This window comes from Scyliorhinus torazame, chromosome 1 (assembly GCF_047496885.1).
Source record: "Scyliorhinus torazame isolate Kashiwa2021f chromosome 1, sScyTor2.1, whole genome shotgun sequence".
Taxonomy (NCBI): domain Eukaryota; kingdom Metazoa; phylum Chordata; class Chondrichthyes; order Carcharhiniformes; family Scyliorhinidae; genus Scyliorhinus; species Scyliorhinus torazame.
Window position 1 is genome coordinate 336,094,889 of NC_092707.1, and position 26,705 is coordinate 336,121,593.

The 26,705-nt window shown below is 45.3% G+C and overlaps 1 protein-coding gene across 1 annotated transcript in view; it reads right to left on the minus strand.

The window, feature by feature from the left end:
* ush2a (Usher syndrome 2A (autosomal recessive, mild)) overlaps window positions 1-26,705 on the minus strand; it is a 1,730,413-nt gene that overhangs the window by 1,107,978 nt on the left and 595,730 nt on the right. The window contains exons 24-25 of the mRNA XM_072506478.1: window positions 26,234-26,335; window positions 21,774-21,962 (exon numbers count right to left, since the gene is read on the minus strand). Of these exons, the coding sequence (XP_072362579.1) occupies window positions 21,774-21,962; window positions 26,234-26,335 (291 nt within the window). The remainder of the gene's footprint in view (window positions 1-21,773; window positions 21,963-26,233; window positions 26,336-26,705) is intronic.

The following is a 26,705-nucleotide window of genomic DNA, read 5'->3' on the forward strand; positions in this document are numbered from 1 at the left end:
CCAGTGTACAAAGCTATGTAAACATATCATTTTACCATGTATACATCTTGCTCTGTGCGATTTCTTGTTATTTTGTTAGGGGGGGGCACTTATTGTTTGTAAGGGAGAAAAATTGTGTTAAAAGACTTAAATAAATATATTTTTAAAAAATAAATAAATAGGACACCGCCGGTTGCCAAATTCTCCACCACCGGATATTCGGCGGGGGCGGGAATCGCGCCGCGCTGGTTGACGGGCCCACCCCGCGATTCTCCGGCCCGGATGGGCCGAAGTCCCGCCGCTAAAATGCCTGTCCTGCCGGCGTAGATTAAACCACCTACCTCACCGGCGGGACAAGGCGGCGCGGGCAGGCTCCGGGGTCCTGGGGGGGGCGCGGGGCGATCTGGCCCCGGGGGTGCCCCCACAGTGGCCTGGCCCGCGATCGGGGCCCACCGATCTGCGGGCGGGCCTGTGCCATGGGGGCACTCTTTCCCTTCCGCCTTCGCCACGGTCTCCACCATGGCGGAGGCGGAAGAGACTACCTCCACTGCGCATGCGCGGGAATGCCGTCAGCAGCCGCTGACGCTCCCGCGCATGCGCCGCCCGGAGATGTCATTTCCGCGCCAGCTGGCGGGGCACCAAAGGACTTTTCCGCCAGCTGGCAGGGTGGAAATTCGTCCGGCGCGGGCCTAGCCCCTTCAGGTTGGGGCTCGGCCCCCAAAGATGCAGAGCATTCCGCACCTTTGGGGCGGCGCGATGCCCGACTGATTTGCGCCGTTTTGGGCGCCAGTCGGCGGACATCGCGCCATTTCCGGAGAATTTCGCCCCACATGTTGATAAAATAAAAGGGAAGGGACGGGATTCTCCAATAATGGGGCTATGCCCCACATAAGATAGTCCTGAATGATTCTCCTACCTGCAGGGGGCTAGCAGGGCCCCATAGTGCTTCTTGCAACTCTGGCTGTGGATACGGGGCCCGGCACCTCCAGTCCGGTGTCCGCGCATGCACACGGCCGTGGCCTGCGGCGGCATCAGAAATGTAGCCCCCTGTCCCAAGATCGCGCACGCCCGCGGGTCCATGACACCTGATCGCCCCCTGGCCATCCATGAGGCACCCCCCGGTGATCAATCCCCCTCACCCACCAGGGGGGCCGCGGACTGTGTCCGCAGCCACCACCGGCTGTTCCCGACAGCCGATAGGTGGTTGGAGCCACGCCGTCCGGAACTTGGCCAGTTTTCCTCAGAGAATCGCCGTCAACGGCCCCCTACCTGCGCCACGTAGTTCGCGCGCGAGAGACTCCCAAGCAATTCTCCGGGGATCGGAGAATCGCGTGAGCGCCGTCGGACCGAATTTCGGCGTAAACGTCCATCCTCCGCCCCCGCGCCGATCGCGATTTCGGCGCGGAGGCTTGGAGAATCCAGCCCCTTATGTTGAGTAAGTGAAACACTGTGGGAAAACATTGGCCAAACATTTGAGAAGCCAGTTTGCAAATCACAGCAGCAGCACCATATATGCAAACAACATCCTTATGCAAAACAGCATTGGTCACATTTGGGATATAACTTGATCATTTCTCTGTCAAATTAAAGGAGCTAAATTCTGTTCTAATTTGCATTAACACATATGATGCATTGCATATATTTGTGTAGCAAAACATATTGCACCTGCATTGGAGTATCCTCTTCGTACCCTTTTGCCCTTGACGATGTACTGAAGAAAGATATATCTGCACAATTAGTTCACAAGCAAGTTTAGCTTTTTTGGGCACTAAGAGTCCTATCCTGTTCAGTAGTTTTCTGGTTATGAAACTGGATGAGCAGCCTCGAGATTGTGTGCTCAGGTCCCATTGTGGAAGGTTCTTCGTCAGTTCTCTGCCTGAAAGCAGGTTCGACATACAACACCACGATCTCCAACACCAGTAGATCAAGGAGCCAGGTCCCAAATCCACAACAGCTACACCGGGGATCGAAGCCCATATTGTCAGCATCAATCTGACACACATCAGCTCTCTAGCCAACTCCCGAGGACTCTGAGTTACTGCAGCAACATGTACTTTTGCATGCATATTAAAGTCTCGAGCTATGAATAGTGATGGTAGACAATCCAATTTCCTTTCCATCACCTGGCTAACCAGGAATCTCTCTCGCTTCTAACAGCTGCATTGGCATACATTTACAAGTTGATACTTAACGTGTTTGGTTACTATGAATATATCCTCCTTGGCTGTCAAGTCCCCGAGTGGGACTGGAACCCAGAGCTTCTGACTCAGAGGCCAGGATGCTATCCACTGGACCAAGAGACCTCCTGCAATGAATGGTTATAAATCTGAATTCAAACATTTTGGTAAATTGCCTGCTAGGACTCGACATTTGCTAGATTGTCATAAAAAGTCTACTGGGTCAGTCGTGTATAAAAGGGAAATAGCTAGCACCGCTAGGTTTGTCTTCAGTGAGTTCCCAGCCCTGCATTACGTGACTCACTCTTAATATTCTTAGGACACCCAGAGCTGGGTAATAAATTGTGCCACATTCCAAGTACAAATAACCATTGGTGATCATGTCCTTCAAACTAAATGTTAAACAGGGGGTTCTATCTTCGCAGATCCCTTGGTACTATTAAAAGAAAAGTAGAGGGGGCTCTCATATTTTGGCCAACATTACTTTCCAAATCAACACCTCAAGAAAATGATTATTCATCTCATGACTTTCCCATACTGAACCTGAATTTCCCAAACCAATGAGCATCAACATAATTAATAAAATTAATACACCTACAAATCTCTAGGAATGTTTCTGTAATGATAATTCTGGTGTGCCTCTACGTTCAATAACTGTAAATATATCTACCTTTGTTATTGGCATTATGGTAGGCATGTATACTGTATTTAAGAGACTTCAGAGGCATTACAATGGTTGCTATTCAGTTGCAATTTGTGTCAACGCAGTTAAGCTCAATGTCAGCTAAGCTTGCACATGTTTGACTTGCTGCCATGGATTGTTTGTTCAAATCTTAAATTGCACAAACCAAGGTTTTTCTCATTCTTTCACAGGATGTAGATTGCTGGCTAGGCCAGCATGTATTGCCCAACCCAACTGCCCTTGAGAAGGTGATGATGATGAGCTGCCATTTTGAACCACAGTCCATGTAGAATGGTTACACTCACAGTGATAATAGTGGTGGAATGGGGGGAGTTCCAGGGCTTTCACAGAATGACAGTGAAGGAACGGTGATATAGTTCCATGTCAGGATGGTGTGTGGCTTGGAGGGGAACCTGCAGGTGGCGGAGTTCCCTTGCATCTGCTGCTCTTGTCCTTTTAGATGGTAGGGATTGTGAGTTTTAAAGGGGCTGTCAAAGAAGCCTTGGTGAGTTGCTGCAGTGCATCTTGTAGGTGGTACAGCCTGCTGCCACTGCGCATCAGCGGTGGAGGGAGAGGATGTTTAAGGTGATGAATGGGGTGCAATCAACCAGGCTGCTTTGCCCTGGCTGGTGTGGAGTTTCTTGAGTATTGCTGTAGCTGCACAATCCAGGCAAGTGGAGAATATTCCATCACACTCTTTCACTTTGGGGAGTCAGGTGGTAAGTTGCTCACCACAGAATTCCCAGCCTTTGATTGCACTTGTAGCCACAGTATTTATTAGCTGGTCCAGTTCCGTTCCTGGTCAATAGTAACCCCTAACATTTTGACAGTAGGGGTTTCAGCAATGCTAATGCCATTGACTGTCAAGGGAGATGGTTAGATTCTCTCTCATTAGAGATGATCATCACCTGGCACTTGTGTGACACATATGTTACTTGCCACTTATCAGCCCAAGGCTGAATGCTGTCCAGGTTTGAATGTTGTCCAGATCCTGAATGTTGTCCAGGTCCTGAATGTTGTCCAGGTCCTGCTGCATTTGGACATGGAATGTTTCAGTATCAGAAGAGTAATGAATGCTACAGAAAGTTGTGCATTCATCAGCGAACATCCTTTCTTCTAACATTCTGAAGGATGGAAAATATTCAATGAAGCAGCTGAAGATGGAACTCCTACGGCGATGTCCTTGGACTGAAATGATTGACCTCCAACAACCACAACCATCTTCCTTTGTGCTCGTTATGACGTCAACCAGAACAAACAAAGAGAACAAAGAACAAAGAAATGTACAGCACAGGAACAGGCCCTTCGGCCTACCAAGCCCGCGCCGGCCAAGCTGCCCGACTAAACTACAATCTTCTACACTTCCTGGGTCCGTATCCCTCTATTCCCATCCTATTCATGTATTTGTCAAGATGCCCCTTAAGTGTCACTATCGTCCCTGCTTCCACCACCTCCTCCGGTAGCGAGTTACAGGCACCCACTACCCTCTGCGTAAAAAACTTGCCTCGTACATCTACTCTAAACCTTGCCCCTCTCACCTTAAACCCATGCCCCCGAGTAATTGACCCCTCTACCCCGGGGAAAAGCCTCTGACTATCCACTCTGTCTATGCCCCTCATAGTTTTATAGACCTCTATCAGGTTGCCCCTCAACCTCCTTCGTTCCAGTGAGAACAAACCAAGTTTATTCAACCGCTCCTCATAGCTAATGCCCTCCATAACAGGCAACATTCTGGGAAATCTCTTCTGCACCCTCTCTAAAGCCTCCACATCCTTCTGGTAGTGTGGCGACCAGAATTGAACACTATACTCCAAGTGTGGCCGAACTAAGGTTCTAAACAGCTGCAACATGACTTGCCAATTCTTATACTCAATGTCCCGGCCAATGAAGGCAAGCATGCCGTATGCCTTCTTGACTACCTTCTCCACCTGTGTTGCCCCTCTCAGTGACCTGTGGACCTGTACTCCTAGATCTCTTTGACTTTCAATACTCTTGAGGGTTCTACCATTCACTGTATATTCCCTACCTGCATTAGACCTTCCAAAATGCATTACCTCACATTTGTCCGGATTAAACTCCATCTGCCATCTCTCCGCCCAAGTCTCCAAACAATCTAAATCCTGCTGTATCCTCTGACAGTCCTCATCGCTATCCGCAATTCCACCAACCTTTGTGTCGTCTGCAAACTTACTAATCAGACCAGTTACATTTTCCTCCAAATCATTTATATATACTACAAACAGCAAAGGTCCCAGCACTGATCCCTGTGGAACATCACTGGTCACAGCCCTCCAATTAGAAAAGCATCCTTCCATTGCTACTCTCTGCCTTCTATGACCTAGCCAGTTCTGTATCCACCTTGCCAGCTCATCCCTGATCCCGTGTGACTTCACCTTTTGTACTAGTCTACCATGAGGGACCTTGTCAAAGGCCTTACTGAAGTCCATATAGACAACATCCACTGCCCTACCTGCATCAATCATCTTAGTGACCTCCTCGAAAAACTCTATCAAGTTAGTGAGACACGACCTCCCCTTCACAAAACCATGCTGCCTCTCACTAATACGTCCATTTGCTTCCAAATGGGAGTAGATCGTGTCTCGAAGAATTCTCTCCAGTAATTTCCCTACCACTGAAGTAAGGCTCACCGGCCTGTAGTTCCCTGGATTATCCTTTCTACCCTTCTTAAACAGCGAACAACATTGGCTATTCTCCAGTCCTCCGGGACATCACCTGAAGACATTGAGGATCCAAAGATTTCTGTCAAGGCCTCAGCAATTTCCTCTCCAGCCTCCTTCAGTATTCTGGGGTAGATCCCATCAGGCCCTGGGGACTTATCTACCTTAATATTTTTTAAGACGCCCAACACCTCGTCTTTTTGGATCTCAATGTGACCCAGGCTATCTACACACCCTTCTCCAGACTCAACGTCTACCAATTCCTTCTCTTTGGTGAATACTGATGCAAAGTATTCATTTAGTACCTCACCCATTTCCTCTGGCTCCACACATAGATTCCCTTGCCTATCCTTCAGTGGGCCAACCCTTTCCCTGGCTACCCTCTTGCTTTTTGTGTACGTGCAAAAAGCCTTGGGATTTTCCTTAACCCTATTTGCCAATGACTTTTCGTGACCCCTTCTAGCCCTCCTGACTCCTTGCTTAAGTTCCTTCCTACTTTCCTTATATTCCACACAGGCCTCGTCTGTTCCCAGCCTTTTAGCCCTGACAAATGCCTCCTTTTTCTTTTTGACGAGGCCTACAATATCTCTTGTCATCCAAGGTTCCCGAAAATTACCGTATTTATCCTTCTTCCTCACAGGAACATGCCGGTCCTGAATTCCTTTCAACTGACACTTGAAAGCCTCCCACATGTCAGATGTTGATTTGCCCTCAAACATCCGCCCCCAATCTATGTTCTTCAGTTCCCGCCTAATATTGTTATAATTAGCCTTCCCCCAATTTAGCACATTCATCCTAGGACCACTCTTATCCTTGTCCACCAGCACTTTAAAACTTACTGAATTGTGGTCACTGTTCCCAAAATGCTCCCCTACTGAAACATCTACCACCTGGCCGGGCTCATTCCCCAATACCAGGTCCAATACCAGGTTCCCTAGTTGGACTGTCTACATATTGTTTTAAGAAGCCCTCCTGGATGCTCCTTACAAACTCCGCCCCGTCTAAGCCCCTGGCACTAAGTGAGTCCCAGTCAATATTGGGGAAGTTGAAGTCTCCCATCACCACAACCCTATTGTTTTTACTCTTTTCCAAAATCTGTCCACCTATCTGCTCCTCTATTTCCCGCTGGCTGTTGGGAGGCCTGTAGTAAACCCGCAACATTGTGACTGCACCCTTCTTATTCCTGATCTCTACCCATATAGCCTCACTGCCGTCTGAGGTGTCCTCCCGTAGTACAGCTGTGATATTCTCCCTAACCAGTAGAGCAACTCCGCCACCCCTTTTACATCCCCCCCTATCCCGCCTGAAACATCTAAATCCTGGAACGTTTAGCTGCCAATCCTACCCTTCCCTCAACCAGGTCTCTGTAATGGCAACAACATCATAGTTCCGAGTACTAATCCAAGCTCTAAGTTCATCTGCCTTACCCGTAATACTTTGTGCATTAAAACATATGCACTTCAGGCCACCAGACCAGCTGTGTTCAGCAACTTCTCCCTGTCTGCTCTGCCTCAGAGCCCCACTGTCCCTATTCCCTAGTTCTCCCTCAATGCTCTCACCTTCTGACCTATTGCTCCCGTGCCCACCCCCCTGCCATACTAGTTTAAACCCTCCCGTGTGACACTAGCAAACCTCGCGGCCAGGATATGTATGCCTCTCCAGTTTAAATGCAATCCGTCCTTCTTATATAGGTCACACCTGCCCCGGAAGAGCTCCCAGTGGTCCAGATAACGGAAACCCTCCCTCCTACACCAGCTGTTTAGCCACGTGTTTAGCTGCTCTATCTTCCTATTTCTAGCCTCACTGTCACGTGGCATAGGGAGTAATCCCGAGATTGCAACCCTAGAGGTCCTGTCTTTTAACTTTCTGCCTAGCTCCCTGAACTCCTGCTGCAGGACCTCATGCCCCTTCCTGCCTATGTCGTTAGTACCAATATGTACAATGACCTCTGCCTGTTTGCCCTCCCCCTTCAGGATGCCCTCTACCCGTTCGGAGACATCCTGGACCCTGGCACCAGGGAGGCAACATACCATCCTGGAGTCTCTTTCACGTCCACAGAAGCGCCTATCTGTGCCCCTGACTATAGAATCCCCTATTACTATTGCTCTTCTGCGCTTTGATCCTCCCTTCTGAACATCAGAGCCAGCCGTGGTGCCACTGCTCTGGCTGCTGCTGTTTTCCCCTGATAGGCTATCCCCCCCAACAGTATCCAAAGGGGTATACCTGTTCGAGAGGGGGACAACCACAGGGGATTCCTGCACTGACTGCCTGCCCTCTCTGGTGGTCACCCATTTCTCTGCCTGCACCTTGGGTGTGACCACATTTATATAACTGCGATCTATGATGCTTTCCGCCACCTGCATGCTCCTAAGTGCATCCAATTGCTGCTCCTACCGAACCATGCGGTCTGTGAGGAGCTCCAGTTGGGTGCACTTTCTGCAGATGAAGCCATCCGGGACGCTGGAAGCCTCCCGGACCTGCCACATCTCACAGTCAGAGCACTGCACCCCTCTAACTGACATTGTGTCAATTAATTAAAATTAAAAGTGTTTTTTTTTATGTATATATATATTTTTTTAATTTTTAAGTTACTGTTAACTATCTGTTTCCTAGCACTAGATTTCTAATATAAATTCGAAAGCTAAATATAGTACTCTCCGATCTCTGGCTTAGATACCCCTCTAAATTATAATTAAGTAATTGTGTTTAATTAGTTACCAATGCTTAATTTTTTAAATTTAGTGTAGATTCCCAACCAGCCACTCAGGTCACAGCTTTTCTGTGATGTCACTTCAGTTTCCCCCCGACACACAATTTGAAAAAGGTATAAAAGTAAAAATGAGTAAAAATCATTCAGCTTTCCCTCTTATTCCTATTGACTTCAGTTTTGCTAGGTCTCGTTGATGTCACTCTCAAGCAAATGCTGACTCGATGCCAAGGGCAGTCACTCTCACCTCACCAGTTGAGGTTATTCCAGATAAAGACCTTTCTGATGCTTGTTGTACATGGGGGAATGAATAGGTCATCAAAGCCACTAATTACCACCCGGGTGCTTGTTCTCTTACGTTGAAATAATCCCTTTAAATTACCCAAAGGCTTTTTTTTTATGGTTTGCCTGCCATGCGTGTGAAATGCAGTTTAAGTTTTAAAGTCAATCACATGCAATTAAGTACAGCTATGGAACTGAATACTCAGAAAAGACAACACAAGTGAAGCAAATTTAAATCATCCCCAGACTCTTGACCATGGATATTTCCAGATGATTTATTCATAAAAATCTGTGCCATAAACCATATAATAATTGAAGTCATAAAAGATGCGAAGAAAAAGCTGTGGGCTGAATTTTCCAGATCCATAGCAGACTGGCTGGGAGGCGGGAGGACTGGCAATGTGGTGGGGGGAAATGTCTTCCCATCATTCACATATTTCCAGCAAGAACAAAGAAAAATACAGCACAGGAACAGGTCCTTCAGCTCTCCAAGCCTGCGCCAACCATGCTGCCCGTCTGACCTAAACCCTTCTACACTTCTGGGGTCGGGATCCCTCTATTCCCATCCTATTCAGGTATTTGTCAAGACACCCCTTAAATGTCACTACTACCATACCTGCTTCCACCACCTCCTCCGGCAGTGAGTTCCAGGCACCCACTACTCTCTGTGTAAAAAGCATCCCTCGCGCATCTCCTCAAAACTTTGCCCTTGCACGTTAAACCTATATCCCCCAGTAATTGACTCTTTCACCCTGGGAAAAAGCTTCTGACTATCTATTCTGTTCATGCCCTTCATAATTTTGTAAACTTCTATCAGGTCACCCCTCAATCTATGTCATTCCAGTGAGAACAAACCGAGTTTGTGCAATCTCTCCTCATAGCTAATGCCTTCCATACTAGGCAACATCCAGGTTCTCCCCATGACTGCGTGGGTTTCCTCCCGGTGCTCCGGTTTCCTCCCACAGTCCAAAGGTGTGCAGGTTAGGTGAATTGGCCATGATAAATTGCCCTTAGTGTCCAAAAAGGTTGGGTGGGGTTACTGGGTTGTGGGGATAGGGTGGAGGCGCAAGCTTAAGTGGGGTGCTCTTTCCAAGGGCCAGTGCAGACTCGCTGGGCCGAATGGCCTCCTTCTGCACTGTAGATTCTATGAAACCTCTTCTGTACCCTCTCCAAAGCCTCCACATCCTTCTGGTAGTGTGGTGGCCAGAATTGAAAACTGTATTCCAAGTGTGGCCTAACTAAGGTACTATACAATTGCAGCATCACTTGCCAATTTTTATACTCAATGCCCCGGCCAATAACTTTTTCTTTTTAAATTTAGATTACCCAATTATTTTTTCCAATTGAAGGGCAATTTAGCGCGGCCAATCCACCTACTCTGCACATTTTTTGGTTGTGGGGGTGAAACCCACGCTGGCACGGGGAGAATGTGCAAACTCCACACGGACAGAAACCCAGAGCCGGGATCGTACCTGGGACCTCAGCGCCGTGAGGCTGCTGTGCTAACCACTAGGCCACCGTGCTGCCCATTCCCGGCCAATAATAATAGCTTATTGTCACAGGCTAGCATGCCATATGCCTTCTTTACTACCTGCTCCACCTGCGTTGCCACTTTCAGTGACGCAAGGACCTGTACACCCAGGTCCCTCTGCCTATCAATACACTTAAGGATTCTACCATTTACTATATATTTTCCACCTGTATTAGACCTTTTAAAATTCATTACCTCACATTTGTCCGGATTAAACTCCACCTGCCATCTCTCCCCCCAAGTCTCCAACCGATCTATATCCTGCTGTACCTTTGACTGTCCTCATCGCTATCCGCAATTCCACCAAACTTTGTGTCGTCCGCAAAACTTAATATTCAGACAAGTTACATTTTCCTCCAAATCATTTATATATACTACAAACAGCAAAAGTCCCATCACTGATCCCTGCGGAACACCACTAGTCACAGCCCTCCATTTAGAAAAGCACCATTCCACTGCTACCCTCTGTCTTCTAAGACCAAGCCAGTTCTGTATCCATCTTGTCAGCTCACCTCTGATACCTTGTGACTTCACCTTCTGTACCAGCCTGCCACGTCGACCCTGACGCAGGAGGCGATGGGCCAGTAAATTTTGCGATAGGCCTCTCGCGAGATTTACCCGGCTCATTCGGCCTCCCAATATCTAACGGGATCTCGCGAGACATGATGATCTGGATCCTGCCTACAATGGGCAGGACCTAAACTTGCATATTAAAGTGTGCAGTAAGGAGATTCGGTTTAGATTGGGATGAGAGCAGATGCCGGGGTGGAGGTTTGACTCGGGGTTGCTGGCGAATGGAGGTTTATGTGATTAAGGTGCGGGAGGCGATTAAGGAGTATGTGGAGTTGAATCAGAATGGAGAGGTGTCGGTGGCCATTTTGTGGGAGGCACTGAAGGCAGTGGTCCGGGGGGTAATTATTTTGTTTAAGGCCCGTGTGGATAGGGAAAGGAGGGAGGAACATGATCGTCTAGTGAGCGAGATAGTGGAGATGGACAGGGAATATTCGAGGCTGCCCATCGTGGAGGGATTGGCGAGGAGGAAAAGGTTGCAGGGGCAGTTTGACAGGCTGACAACATGGAGGGTGGTCAGGCAACTGCGTCGGACAAGGGGGGTGCAATATGAGTATGGGGAGAAGGCGCGCTGCATGCTGGCGCACCAGCTGCGGAGGCAGGCTGCGTCCAGGGAAATATTGGAGATACGGACTGGGGCTGGGGATGTGGTGTCAGAGCCAGGGAAGAAAAATGAGGCATTTAGAGAGTACTACCAGGGACTTTATGGGGCAGACCCAGGAGGATAGGAGGGGGACATGGGGCGGTTTCTGGACAAGCTGGAATTTCCCCAGGTGGAGGAAACAAAGAGGCAGACGTAGAAGGAGCCCCTGGGGCTGAGGGAGGTGCTAGATAGTATCAGGGGTACGAAGTCAGGGAAGGCCCCTGGGCCAGATAGGTACCCTGTGGAATTCTATAAGGAATTTGCAATGGACTTGACACCACATCTATTGGGGGCATTTAATGAAGCACTGGAGAAGGGGGAGTTGCCGGAGACGATGACACACTAATTCCGAAAAAGGGGAAGGACCTGGTGAAATGTGGGTCGTATAGGCCCATATCACCATTGAACACGGATGTGAAAGTGTTGGCTAAGTTGTTGGTGGGGAGGATGGAGGAGTGTGTCCCCGGGGTGGTGCCAGAAGATCAAACCATTTGTGAAGGGCAGGCAGCTCGCGAATAATATAAGACGGCTGTTGAATGTGGTGATGAATCCATCGGGGGCTCTGGTACCGGAGGTGGTGGGGTCCATGGACGCAGAGAAGGCATTTGATCGGGTGGAGTGGCAGTACTTGTTTGAGGTTTTGGGAAGGTCTGGGTTTGGGCCGAGATTTGTGGCATGAGTACGGTTGCTTTATGTGGCAATATATAGGGTGAGGACGAATGATATGAGCTCACAAAGCTTTGACTTACACAGCTGGCACCGCTGCTGTTTGCGCTGGCCATAGAGCCATTGGCGATGGCTCTTAGGGGATCGGCAGAATGGCAGGGGATTATGAGGGGACAGACGGAGCATCGGGTGTCGCTCTATGCTGATAACCTCTTGCTGTATGTTTCAAATCCGCTGGAGCGTACGGGAAGGATTATGGGCCTTCTGGGGAGGTTTTGAGGGTTCTCAGGGTACAAGCTGAATGTAGGGAAAAGCGAGGTATTCCTGGTGAATGAGCTGGCACAGCGGGCTAATTTAGGGGGGATGCCATTTACGATAGCGAGGGATAGGTTTAGGTATTTGGGAATTCAGGTAGCGAGGGAATGGACGGGGCTCTATAAGTGGAACTTAGCAAAGCTGGTGGAGGAGGCTAGGGAGGATCTTAAGAGGTGGGATACACTGCACTTAACACTGGCAGGGAGGGTCCAAGTGGTGAAAATGAATATTCTGCCGAGGTTCTTGTTTATCTTTCAAGCTATCCCGATCTTTTTAACCAAAGACTTTTTCGGAAAGTGGACAGGATCCTTTCTGACTTTGTATGGGCGGGGAAGGTGCCGAGGGTGGGGAGGACTCAGCTACAGAGGCAGAGGCAGCAGGGGGGGTGTTGACATTGCCGAACTTGCTTCATTATTATTGTGCGGCGAATGTGGACAAGGTGCAGCGGTGGTGGGAAGGAGAAGGGGTAGAGTGGGTTAGGATGGAGGATGAATCATGTAAGGGGTCTAGTTTGAGGGCTATGGTGACGGCAGCATTGTCAATGGCTCCGAGTAGGTATTCAAGGAGCCCGGTAGTGCAGTCCATAGTGAAGATATGGAATCAGCTGAGGAGGCATTTTAGGGTGGAAGGGATGTCGGTGAGTTTGAGCCGGGGGGGGTGGGGGGTTGGATAGTGCATCCAGGAGGTGGAGGGAAGTGGGGCTGGTGAAGGTGAGAGATCTATATTTGGAGGAAGGGTTTGCCAGTCTGGAGGAGCTAAAAGAGAGGGTAGAGCCGCCGAGGGAGAGAGAGTTCAAGTACCTGTTGGTTAGGGACTTTGCGCGAAAGGTCTGGAGGGGATTCCCTCGGTTGTTGGAATACACCCTGCTGGAGCTACTGCTGCTCCCGGATGTGGAAGGGGAGAACATAAGAACATAAGAACTAGGAACAGGAGTAGGCCATCTGGCCCCTCGAGCCTGCTCCGCCATTTAATGAGATCATGGCTGATCTTTGTGGACTCAGCTCCACTCTCTGGCCCGTACACCATATCCCCGAATCCCTTTATTCTTTAGAAAGGTATCTATCTTTTTCTTAAAAACGTTTAAAGAAGGAGCCTCAACTGTTTCACTGGGCAAGGAATTCCAGAGATTCACAACCCTTTGGGTGAAGAAGTTCCTCCTAAACTCGGTCCTAAATCTACTTCCCCTTATTTTGAGGCTATGCCCCCTAGTTCTGCTTTCCCCGACCAGTGGAAACAACCTGTCCGCATCTATCCTATCTATTCCCTTCATAATTTTATATGTTTCAATGAGATCCCCCCGCATCCTTCTAAACTCCAGTGAGTACAGTCCCAGTCTACTCAACCTCTCGTCATAATCTAATGCCCTCAACTCTGGGATCAACCTAGTGAATCTCCTCTGCACTCCCTCCAGTGCCAATATGTCCTTTCTCAGGTAAGGAGACCAAAACTGAACACAATACTCCAGATGTGGCCTCACCAACACCTTATACAATTGCAGCATAACCTCCCTAGTCTTGAACTCCGTCCTTCTAGCAATAAAAGACAAAACTCGATTTGCCTTTTTAATCACCTGTTGCACCTGCACACCAACTTTTTGCGACTCGTGCATCAGCACACCCAGGTCCCTCTGCACAGCAGCATGTTTTAACATCTTACCGTTTAAATAATGATCCATTCTGCTGTTATTCCTCACAAAATGGATAGCCTCACACTTGGCAACATTGAATTCCATCTGCCAGACCCTATCCCATTCACCTAACCTATCCAAATCCTTCTGCAGACCTCCGGTATCCTCTGCACTTTTTGCTTTACCACTCATCTTAGTGTCGTCTGCAAACTTTGCCACATTGCACTTGGTCCCCAACTCCAAATCATCTATGTAAATTGTGAACAACTGCGGGCCCAACACTGATCCTTGAGGGACCCCACTAGTTACAGGTTGCCAACCAGAGAAACACCCATTTACCCCACTCTCTGCATTCTGTTAGTTAACCAATCCTCTACCCATGCTACCACTTTACCCTCAATGCCATGCATCTTTAGTTTATGCAGCAACCTTTTGTGTGGCACCTTGTCAAAAGCTTTCTGGAAATCCAGATATACCACATTCATTGGCTCCCTGTTATCTACTGCACTGGTAACGTCCTCAAAAAATTCTACCAAATTAGTCAGACACGACCTACCCTTTATGAACCCATGCTGCGTCTGCCCAATGGGACAATTTCCCTCCAGGTGCCCCGCTATTTCCTCCTTAATGATAGCTTCCAGCATTTTCCCTACGACCGAAGTTAAGTTTACCGGCCTATAATTACCCACTTTCTGCCGACCTCCTTTTTTAAACAGTGAGGGAAGAATTGGGGATATTTACAAGTGGCTGGGGGAGCAGGGAGGTGAGGGAGGAGCAGGGAGGGTGGTGAAGATCAAGGAGAAATGAGAAGCGGAGTTGGGAAGGGAGATCAATTGGGGAGCATGGAGTGAGGCACTGCGTAGGGTAAACGGGACCTGCTCATGTATAAGGAAAGGATGAGCCTGATACAGTTTAAGATGATGCACAGGGTGCATATGACTCAGGTGAGAATGAGTGGGTTCTTTCAGGGGGTAGCAGATGAGTGTGAGAGATGTGGGCGGGGGCCAGCAAATCACGCTCACATGTTTTGGGGTTGCGAAAAATTGGAAGATTCTGGGCGGGAGTGTTTGCGCTCTTAGCCAGGATAGTGGAGTAGGAGGTGGACCCGGACCCTTTGGTGATGGTATTTGGGGTTTCAGAGAAGCCGGAGCTCAAGAAGAGGAGGAAGGCCGATGTCGTGGCCTTCACGTGATTGCACACAGCGAATTTTGCTGGAGTGGTGGTAGGCATTGCCACCGGGGGTAGAGGCTTGGTTGGGTGACCTGCACGACTTCCTGTGTTTAGAGAAGATAAAGTATGAGTTAAGGGACTCTTCAGAGGGGTTTCAGGAAAGGTGGCGGATGTTTGCGACCGTGTTTGAGGTGCTGCTCATTGCGGGGGAGGAGGGGTGAAAAAGGGGAAAAATCTGTACAGACTGTATAATTGATTGTTGGGAAGCATGTTTCCCGGGGTGTTTGTTCACTGTAACCTGTTTTAATACATGTTTGTAATAAAATACATTTAAATAAATAAATAAAGTGTGCAGTAAGGCTCACTTTAATATGCACTCACCAGAGTTACCCAAGGCGCGGGATCTATCCCTGCGCCTCCGAGACCTCCAGCAAGCACTGGTCTCCACAAACATGGAACAGGTGTGTTGGCACATGGGAGGGGAGCACGGGGCGCCCCTGATGTCACCTAGGTAACCTGGCAGTGCCACATGGGTGTCACCCAGCAATCCACTGGCAGGCTGCCAGGATTTTCCTGACATGGGCAAATGCCTCTAGTAGCTGGAAGTGGCCTTTATTTGGTTCATTAAGTGGCTCAGTGATGGATGAACTGTCAAGGTTTCTGCTGCTGGAAATATGCCATCGGTGGGAAGATGTTGGACACCCCTTTCCCCTACCATTTTGGGCATGGGGGGGGGGGATTCGGAGGCCGGGGTGGGGTGTCTAGAGATCGGGGCGCCACCGATCTCTTCCTGCACTGGCGAGCGACACTCATTAGTGCAGCATATCGAAATGAGTGCAGCCTCGGCAGGGCGGTCCTCATGGAGGCCACAGAATGAAACAGAATCCTAGGACTCATTCTGCTAAAAGCGCTCGACACGGGACTCATTTCTGTTAAATTACATCCCACATGTTCTTCAAGGGTGCCTCAGTACACAACAGAAATGTCTTAATAGTATCAGAACTCATGACATTCTTGTGAGTGTTAGGATCCCAGCCAATATTATAATTGGATTCCAGAATTGAACCTGGCTTGATAGGTCATCATTTATTTTAATATTTCTGTTAAACTGGATGGGATTTACTGAAACAGATTCACTGCATAAGATTATACTGTATGAGAAGAGAGTGATGATTGGTTGGCAAGTGGACTCTGATTTGTAGAGGCATTGCCATGGAAATTCCACCCATTAATGGTGACTGACAGTTAACTGCCTGGCAATTTTTGAAATTTAAACCAGGCATGATCATGTTTGGCCAAGGTATTGCCCTGGGGGATGGCTGCCATTTATTTTGTTCAGCTGACCAGGCGCATTGTCTGTATTTATATTCTTTCTGTCTGCAAAGAATGGGGCTCTGTTGATTAATATATGCAGCTGCACCACACTACAATCCTGACTAACTATTTTAAACTGGTTATCCGCTTAATTCTTAGCGCAGTGGATTATTTATCAAATGTTGCGCAATCATGTGATCACATCTAATGTTGGACACTGTGTTTTGAGTTTGGCAATCTACTTACTACTAACCCCTTGGTAACCCATCTCTTCCCCAGAAGAGTCATAAAACACCATTAAAAATGCATTTATACAAACAGAGATCCAGACTTGCCAGTTCCATCTCATAAAACCTAAAACTGAAACCAAACCCAGGTTTCACCCTTCTTCACACATAAATAAAAAATATTATAAATAAAACTTAGTCAATCAAAGGAGGAATTGGTCATGAATCCTGACACAGAGGTTGGTGGCATGGGGGGGGGGGGGGATCAAGGGAGTTGGGAAGGCACCGGGGTCCCCTCCCTGCATGCTCCTGCCTGAACAAATGGCCCCCAGGGGGTGGGGGGGGTCAGTAAACTACTCCCTTTACCATCTTAAATGCCTTGCAATGGTGGTAGAAGCAGATTAATTGCTAAATTTCAAAATTGAATTGGATAAATACTTGAAGAAGAAAAATTTGCAGGTTTATGGGGAGATATCTCGAAATTGCAAGATTGAAAGAGAAAGGGTCATAAAAAGCCCAGACACAAGGTCATGACAAGCCTGAAACATTAACAGTTGCCTCCTCCACAGATACTTCCAGGCCTCTTGAGTATTTTCAGCATGTTCTGTTTTTATCACAAAGTTATGCCTTGCTCGAGAAAAAGTCATGCCCTACTGACTTATGACAGTTGCAAGATCTCATTTATTAGGTTTGCAGGTAGAAGGAGAGAGGTGATCGGGAGCTTCTAGCACATGCCACCTGATTTGCTGAGTGAAAGCAGCAAGATTTCCCTCTAAAATTAAAATTTAAATAGAGAGCTGTTACTCTTCTCCAGTGGTTCATAGTAGACGGCCCATAATAATAATTTTCCAGTGGGACTAAGCTGTCTCTCTCTTTGTCTTTGCAAAAGGAGCAGTCTCTCTGTTAATGCACTTACTTTTTCTGTAAGGACCTCTAGTAGACACTGACGTTTGCCATTACAGGGACAACGTGTTAGCACAAGAAGTAAAATATCCAGTTAGCTTGCCAGATTGTAATTACCAATTCCAGATAGATAAAATCCCACATAACTTTCTCAGTGTCAGAGAAAGATGAGAGTCAAGTCGGCTCAAATTTTTTGCTTGTGTGTCGGTGGGTTCAGTAGAACTGATGATCCGACAGAGCACATTTCCCCACTATCAGTTATGGCACTCACTGATTCGCCATTCGAACAGCCAATTTCTGAGATTCAGGCAAAGGAGAAAGTGGACTCAATTCTGTTTAACGATTAACGATGAAGTCTTGCTAACAATCAGGAAATTGATCATAATCTACTTGTTAAACTAGCTCACAAAGATTTTAACTTGTTAATTAATTAAGACCTTAATGAAGATGTAACAAGCAGGGTGGATAAAGGGGAATTAAAAGATGTAATATATTTGGAATTCCAAAAGGCATTTGATAAGGTGCTGCAGAAAATAAATTACTGCACAACTTAAGAGCTCATGGTTTTTGCAGTGATATATTATCATAGATAGAGGATTGACTAATTAACAGGAAATAGAGTCGGAGTAATTGGATCATTTTCATGTTCGCAAACTGTAACAAGGTATCAGTGCTGGCGCCTCAACTATTTACAATCTGTTAGTGTCACAGAATAATTTATATGTTAATAAACCCCACTGATGTTATGTGCGAGAGTGTTCTAACCTGAAACAGGTCCACAGCAAATGCCATTTCCCTGGCCCTACACTCACCCCGAGAGCATCTCGACAACAAGGACTCCTACATCGGACTCCTATTTATTGACTACAGCTCTGCCTTCAACACCATAATCCCAACCAAGCTCATATCAACACTCCAAAACCTAGGACTTGGCTCCCCACTCTACAACTGGATCCTCGATTTTCTGACCAACAGACCACAATCAGTAAGAATGAACAACAACACCTCCTCCACAATAGTCCTCATTACCGTGGCCCCGCAAGGCTGCATTCTTAGCCCCCTACTCTACCCTCTGTACACACACGACTGCGTGGCAAAATTTGGTTCCAACTCCACCTACAAGTTTGATGACGATACGACCATAGTGGGCCTGATCTCGAATAACGCCGAGTCAGAGAGAACCTAGTGGAGTGGTGCAGCGACAACAATCTCTCCCTCAATGCCAGCAAAACTAAAGAGCTGGTCATTGACTTCAGGAAGTAAAGTATTGTACACACCCCTGTCAGCATCAATGGGGCCGAGGTGGAGATGGTTAGCAGTTTCAAATTCCTAGGGATGCACATCTCCAAAAATCTGTCTTGGTCTACCCACGTTGACGCTACCACCAAGAAAGCACACAACGCCTATACTTCCTCAGGAAACTAAGGAAATTCGGCCTGTCCACATTAACTCTTACTATCTTTTACAGATGCATCATAGGAAGCATCCTATCTGGCTGCATCACAGCCTAGTATGGCAACTGCTCGGCCCAGGACCGCAAGAAACTTCAGAGAGTCGTGAACACCACCCAGCCCATTACACAAACCTGCCTCCCATCCATTGACTCCATCTACACCTCCCGCTGCCTGGGGAAAGCGGGCAGCATAATCAAAGACCCCTCCCACCCGGCTTACTCACTCTTCCAACTTCTTCCATCGGGCAGGAGATACAGAAGTCTGAGAACATGCATGAACAGACTCAAAAACAGTTTCTTCCCCGCTGTTACCAGGCTCCTAAATGACCCTCTTATGGACTGACCACACTAACACTACACCCTGTATGCTTCATCTGAGGCCGGTGCTTATGTAGTTACATTGTACACCTTGTGTTGCCATATTATGTATTTTCTTTTATTTCCTTTTCTTCCCATGTACTTAATGATCTGTCGAGCTGCTCACAGAAAAATACTCTTCACTGTACCTCGGTACACGTGACAGTAAACAAATCCAATCCAAAACACTGGTTTTGCGTGGTGTTTTATTTTGGATATTAGTGAGAAACATCTGCAGAACAGTGAGAACTCAAACCTCTCTTTCATTAAACAACGATGAAGTATATATTAAAGTATAAGAAAGACAATGAAATACTGCAAAGAACAATTATACTTCGGCACAATAACAGTAAGCACTTATTCCCTCAGACTGAAAACCCCAAACCCCGTAATCCTAAACTCTACTGAGACCCCTCCATTTCCCAAATAACTACCATAAATCTATTAGTCAAATCTAGCCAGTGACTACCACATTGTATGGCCTAAGTGACCAGGGCTTGGGAATGGACTTCGGTTCAGTAAAGAAAACAATCTTTTGCACCAACTGGCTTTTGCCTTCAGAACTTCATCTCCAGCTGAGCTGTTTCCTGAGGTTGGCTGCCTCTCTCTCTATTGCTGTTACTTCTTTAACACCTCATCTGTGACTAGCCTGTTTCCTGGCTCACAGCAGGCCTAATACAAAATGTATCAATTGTAAAGAACACCCTGTTCCCTATTCTTTCCTGTTCCTTCCTTTCTCTTAGATGCTGCCCAGACGTGGTTTACAAAATACCTGGCAGTTTTATTTTACTTGTGCAAAAAACAATACATCAATAGCATCTGCCCATTTTATGACTTGGATGAAGGGACTGAATCTATTGTAGTCATATTTGCTGATGACACAAAGATGAGAGGAAAAGCAAGTCATGAGAAGGTTGCAAAGAATCTGCAACAGGACACAGAAAGATTAAGTGAGTGGCAAAAATGTGACATTGACAGCTGGAGCATAATGGGGGAAAATATGAGGTTGCTCACTTCGAAGGGAAGAATGAAAAGCCAAATGTTATTTGAATGGGGAGGGATCTGGGTATTCTTGCACATGAACCACAGCATTAGGAGCAGCATTAGGAAGGCTAATGGAATATTGGTCTTTATTGTAAGAGAGATGGAATATAAAAGTAAGGAAGTCCTGTTACAATTATACAGGACATTGGCGAGACCACACCTCGAGCACTGTATGTAGTTTTAGTCTTCTTATTTGAGGAGGGATATATTTGCATTAGAGACAGTTCAATTAAGGTTCAATAAGTTAATTCCTGGGATGAAGGGATTGACTTTGAAGAAAGGTTGAATGGGTTGAGCCTTATCTTATTAAATGGCAGATCAGGTTCCAGTGGCCAAATGGTTGACTGCTGTTCCTATTTCTTATAGTTAACTCTAAAATAAATTTCCAGTCTCTGATGATTGCCAAAATTCCATCAATGCTGATGTACACTAAATTGTCTGCTTAAACTACCTGTTTTATTACATAATATGTCTGTTAATGATTTGCGGTTCAGACTGCTTGACAACTCTGCCCGCATTTTTTCATATGTTTTAAGTCTTCTTATAGTTACATTTAACCTTAAGTTCTGATTTTAAACCAATAATAAACCAACAGTGTTATGATGCATGACCAGTAATTTGACATTTCACTTGATGATTTAGCAAGAAAAAGTTAATTTATTTATTCAGTAGCTTGTCGGTATCCTGGCCAAACTAAAAGTTAAATTTAATCCAACTGGTTAATGTACGAACATTTTTAAAGCTGATCCAGGCACAACTCACTCCAAGGTCTATCCTGAGGCCTAAACTCAGATGCTTTCCAGTGAGAGTATTAAGGACTCGCCTGGTATGCAACCAACCAGCGGCAAGATACAATTGTTCAAATTAACAGGCAGCTCAAAGTTTATGTGTGGCCTGCAATGCAACAAATGAGTGCAGATTAATCATGCATTATAATTCCCACATTCCTTTTGGACCTTTTCCAATTTTCCCCAAACTACATTGACATGCAAAAATATATTGAATACAACATAAATTGCACTTTAACATAATACAAAATTCTATTCATGTAAAATACGCTATTTTGCAATCTGTTATTATTAATGATTCGAGTAATATAGACATTTGGCCAAGTGCAGAGCTCACTGACTTACTTGTCCTGGTGGACATACCACATATGATTCCTTAAAATTCAAGTTATTTTTAATGATTCATGTCTGCCACTTGATAATGAGAATTTATTGGATAATAAAAATACCTTGTTTTGTTCTACATAAACCTGTGTGAATTGGACAGTTCACCTTCATCATATTAGAATGTGAATTCATGATGTTGTACGTCTGTTGATCATTAGCTCACAAACATGAATTGCTAATGCAATGCATTTATCCTGTGCAATAGTACTACATTTGACACTACATTACTTCTTTGTTCCAACCCAGTGGGAACAGATGTTTAATTACCATTACCTTGTCCTAGGAAATGTGCTCCACCCACAAGAACACGAGGACAGCCCTCCCAGCTGTGATATGTTCCAACTTTTTCTTCAGCGCTATTCCAATCCAATGGTTCCCAATCCTCTGTTGGAGTCACTCTCTTCTTAATCTGCACATCACTGAGACATCCCACAAATCCCTTTTCAATCACTTTTGTATCACCTTAGTAGATTAAGAAAACAAGCATCAACATTGAATACAGCACAATACAATGCAGCTCTTACAACTAGAAAACACTGCAATTTTCCTATTACTAATTAAATTCAATCTTTTTTCTTTCTATTACCTGCACTATTCTAGTCGGCACTTATCAGCTTTGAGTACAACATTTTAAATACTTATTCGGGCAGGGGGCTTAATTTCACTGTCTGCATTCCTTTGTAATTTGATTCAATAAACAATATGCCGGATTTATCTCACAATAATAATATGCAGGCAGTTAACATTTTTAAGTAATAGCTCAGGATTTTAAACTTTCTCCCTATTTATTTAATTTAGCATTTTGTTAACAGGAAACATTTTGCAAAAGGTACAACATACCAGACTTGTGCCTGGGGTAGGGGTTTTATTTTAAACTTAAGAATTCATATCATTAGTCAAAACTGTCTTAACATCTCTGCATAATATTCTTTTCCTCTGAATGGCTGTTCTCTGTTCAAACTCGGTCCTAATTACATTTTCCGTCTTCTGATTTTTTTTCAATTTGTTGCTCTCCTCTCTGTGGTATATGGGACATTTAAATCGATCTTTTCAATAGTTTGTAACTGCCAAGAGAAAATATCCAAGTCCATAATTCTACAGTCTTGTCTACTGCCTTCACTTAGGGTACAGCTGTACTGGCGCTGGCTTTAGACCAGTGCAGTCAGACCACAATTTAACTATCGCTTGAACCTTGCACTGGATGAACAACAAAGTAATTCTACATGTATGTTCAATTGTCTGTTAGAATATTTAAAAATGGACGAGAATGGCAAATCTTCGCATTAATAAACATTACACGTGAACACTTGTAAACTTTTAAAACTTGGCTGCCAAAGTCTGCAGTAATGTTAATTACAGTGCAAAGACTAGGCAATGAGAATTATTTGACTCACACTATACTACAGTTGTCAGATCCATCTGCATTTGCAACTGCTTCACATTAATGTGGGAGCATTTGAATGATGATACAGTCATACTTATTATTTCTTTGTTGAAATCTGGCTTCGTTAGCACCATTCAACTGGTTAGGAGAGTCACTTTCCTCTCACTAAGGCCAGCAGTTCATTTACCTTCTACGAGAAACCATTAAATTAGAGTAAATCTTGACGGCCACAAGATAAGCTAATATAAATGGATTTTTGTTAGTGTCAGAAGTGGAGAAATATTGATGTACTATGGGTCAACAGAGAGTTTGCACTTCAAATTGTTGCTTGGAGGACTTTTAATCAACAAATTAAAACTCGAGGCAGCTTTCAATTGATGAAACTAGATTTATGTTGCTCATTTAATAGTCATTATTAATAAATATACATCAATAAATAATAAACATACACATACATAATAAACGTACATATTTCCTCATCTTAGACCATAAGAGCATAAGACATAGGAGCAGAATTAGGCCATTCGGCCCATCAAGTCTGCTCCGTCATTCTATCATGGCTGATATGTTTTGCAACCCCATTCTCCTGTCTTCTCCCCATAAACCTGATCCCCTTATTAATCAAGAACCTATCTATCTCTGTCTCAAAGACAATCAGTGACTCAGCCTTCTGCGGTACTGAGTTCCACAGATCCACCACCCTCTGGCTGAAGAAACTTCTCCTCATCTCTGTTTTAAAGGATCGTCCCTTCAGTCTGAGGCTGTGCTCTCGTGTTCTAGTTTCTCACACGAGTGGAAACATTCTCTCCACGTTTACTCTATCTAGGCCTCTCAGTGTTCTGTAAGTTTCAATGAGATCCCCCCCCTCATCCTTCTAAACTCCTTCGAGTACAGACCCAGAGTCTTCAACCACTCCTCATATGACAAGTCCTTCATTCCAGGGATCTTTCTTGTGAATGTCCTCTGGACCCCCTCCAAGGCCAACACATCCTTCCTTAGGTACAGTGCCCAAAACTGACCAGAGCCTTATACAGCCTCAACAGTACATTCCTGCTCTTGTATTCCAGCCCTCTCGACATGAATGCTAACATTGTATTGCCTTCCTAACTGCCACTGAACCTGCATGTTAACCTTAAGCGAATTCTGAACTAGGACCCCTAAGTCTCTTTATGCTTCTGATTTCTGAAACCTTTCCCCATTTAGAAAATAGTCTATGCCTCTACTCATACTACCAAAGTGCATAACCTCACACTATTCCACATTGTATTCCATCTGTCACTTTGGTGCTCACTCTCCTAGCCTGTCCAAGTCTAGGGTGGTGAAGAAGGCCTATGGAGTGTTGGCCTTTATTGGTAGAGGGATTGAGTTCCGGAGTCAGGAGGTCATGTTGCAGCTGTACAGAACTCTGGTACGGCCGCATTTGGAGTATTGCGTACAGTTCTGGTCACCGCATTATAGGAAGGACGTGGAGGCTTTGGAACGGGTGCAGAGGAGATTTACCAGGATGTTGCCTGGTATGGAGGGAAAATCTTATGAGGAAAGGCTGATGGACTTGAGGTTGTTTTCGTTAGAGAGAAGAAGGTTAAGAGGAGACTTAATAGAGGCATACAAAATGATCAGAGGGTTAGATAGGGTGGACAGTGAGAGCCTTCTCCCGCGGATGGAAATGGCTAGCACGAGGGGACATAGCCTTAAACTGAGGGGTAATAGATATAGGACAGAGGTCAGGGGTAGGTTCTTTACGCAAAGAGTAGTGAGGCCGTGGAATGCCCTACCTGCTACAGTAGTGAACTCGCCAACATTAAGGGCATTTAAAAGTTTATTGGATAAACATATGGATGATAATGGTATAGTGTAGGTTAGATGGCTTTTGTTTCGGTGCAACATCGTGGGCCGAAGGGCCTGTACTGCGCTGTATTGTTCTATGTTCTATGTTCTAAGTCCTTCTGCAGCCTCCCTGTTTCCTCAACACAGCCTGTTCCTCTACATATCTTGTGTGACATTGTTGTTGAATAGTTTTAATTTGAGTGTAATTTGAACTGTATCGCATTGACAAATCAAAACTGGGAAATAACTTAAAATCTTTACAGTACAGATCATTTAGCAATTCAGATCATTCTGGGAAATATCTGGCTTGTTTCCTCATGTTATCTTTTCTGTCTATTTTGTTTGTGTTCTCATGTCCAAAGTATATAAAATTTGGTTTGCCAGCTTTGATAAATGATCCAAATATGCTGATAGATTCTACTTTGAGAACAAGATTTTCATTTTTATCCATATAATTCATTTCAAATTGATGAATAATGTACAAACATAACAAAAGTAATTAAATATAACAGGACACAGTCAGAATTAAGCAAAAAAAAAATTTTGCTCACAGAATGAGATTTTGATAACTTCCTGTGCACTTTGTTGTTGGAGACTCTGAACCTCAGAGTATTCAGAGTCCCCCGCTTACAAATGGATTCTGTTTGTTTCAAGTCTTACTGTCCTTTTGCTTCTTAAACACACTTATTGTAAGGATTTTCATCAGTTCACAACATGGCAGCCATAAAGTCCATTGGGAAGAGAATGGAACTGACATAATCTTGGAATAATTACATCTCATATGAACCATTAACAATGGTCACAGGGAATTCAATATAGTACTGTACCATAGTTTCTAGCAAGGCTGGAAGTGCGGTATTCAATAAGGAAGATGAGAAAAATCGGAAATGCTGAAAAAGATGTAATCATGTTATTAAAAGGATGGGAAAGTCTCATGTATGCCTAGAACAGGTGGCAAGTTAAACGAGCAATTGCTCCATGTTGGCTTGAGATCTGAGCCAAATTCGACATTGGGTCACATGTGAATGTGTGCAGTAAAGTGCAATGACCAAACAGGCATTGGGATACAGCTCACTAGATGGAGCTGAACGACTTTTGCCAAAAGGTCCACCTATTTGCTCCCGATTTCTGCACTGGATCCTGCGACTAGCAATTTGCATAGGGAAGTGGACGTATGCCTGTTTCAACAAGGCTTGCTAATTTCCCTTTTGCTGCCCACGTGAACATGACATCAGCAAGCCTTGGGCATAAAAGGGGTAGCAGAGGTGCCCTCCTGATTCTCAACTCCCGTCTTCCTGGCCAACCATTTTTCAGGAGCATTAAGGATGGCTAATGCTTTTAACTGAAAGAAAGTACTAAAATAGAACTCATGATAATATCAAACAACTTAAAGTTGGAATTTAGGACAAACAGAATCAACAAAATTATTTTGAAGCAAAGCAAAAACAACACCCTTAGTGATATCAGTTCTCAAACTGTTTTAACTGAACCAAATAATGTGTCAGGATAAGTTTTTTTTTACCTGTATCCTCTCTGATAATGGTAAATGTTGGTGGAAGTCCTCCTATAAATACTCCTGTATTGTCTCCAATAATAGTGCTGCCACTTGTCGCAAATGCTGAACCTAAGGAACAATACCAATTGTTGTTGATTCAGTAGTATGAGACTATTCTAGTTCTTTCTTTACAAGACCTGGAAAAATTCATCAACTACGCTTCCAGTTTCCACCCCTCCATCACTTTCATCTGGTCCATCTCAGACACCTCCCTTTCATTCCTTGACCTTGCTGGCTCCATTTCCGGCAATAGACTATCTACTAATATTCATTCCAAGCCCTCTGACTCCCACAGCTTTCTTCGCACCCTGCACCCTGTAAGGACTCCATCCCTTTCTCTCAGCTTCTTTGCCTCCGTCGCATTTGTTCCGATGATGCCACTTTTCAAAGTGATGCTTTGAAAATGTGTTCCTTCTTCCTGAACTGTGATTTCCCACCT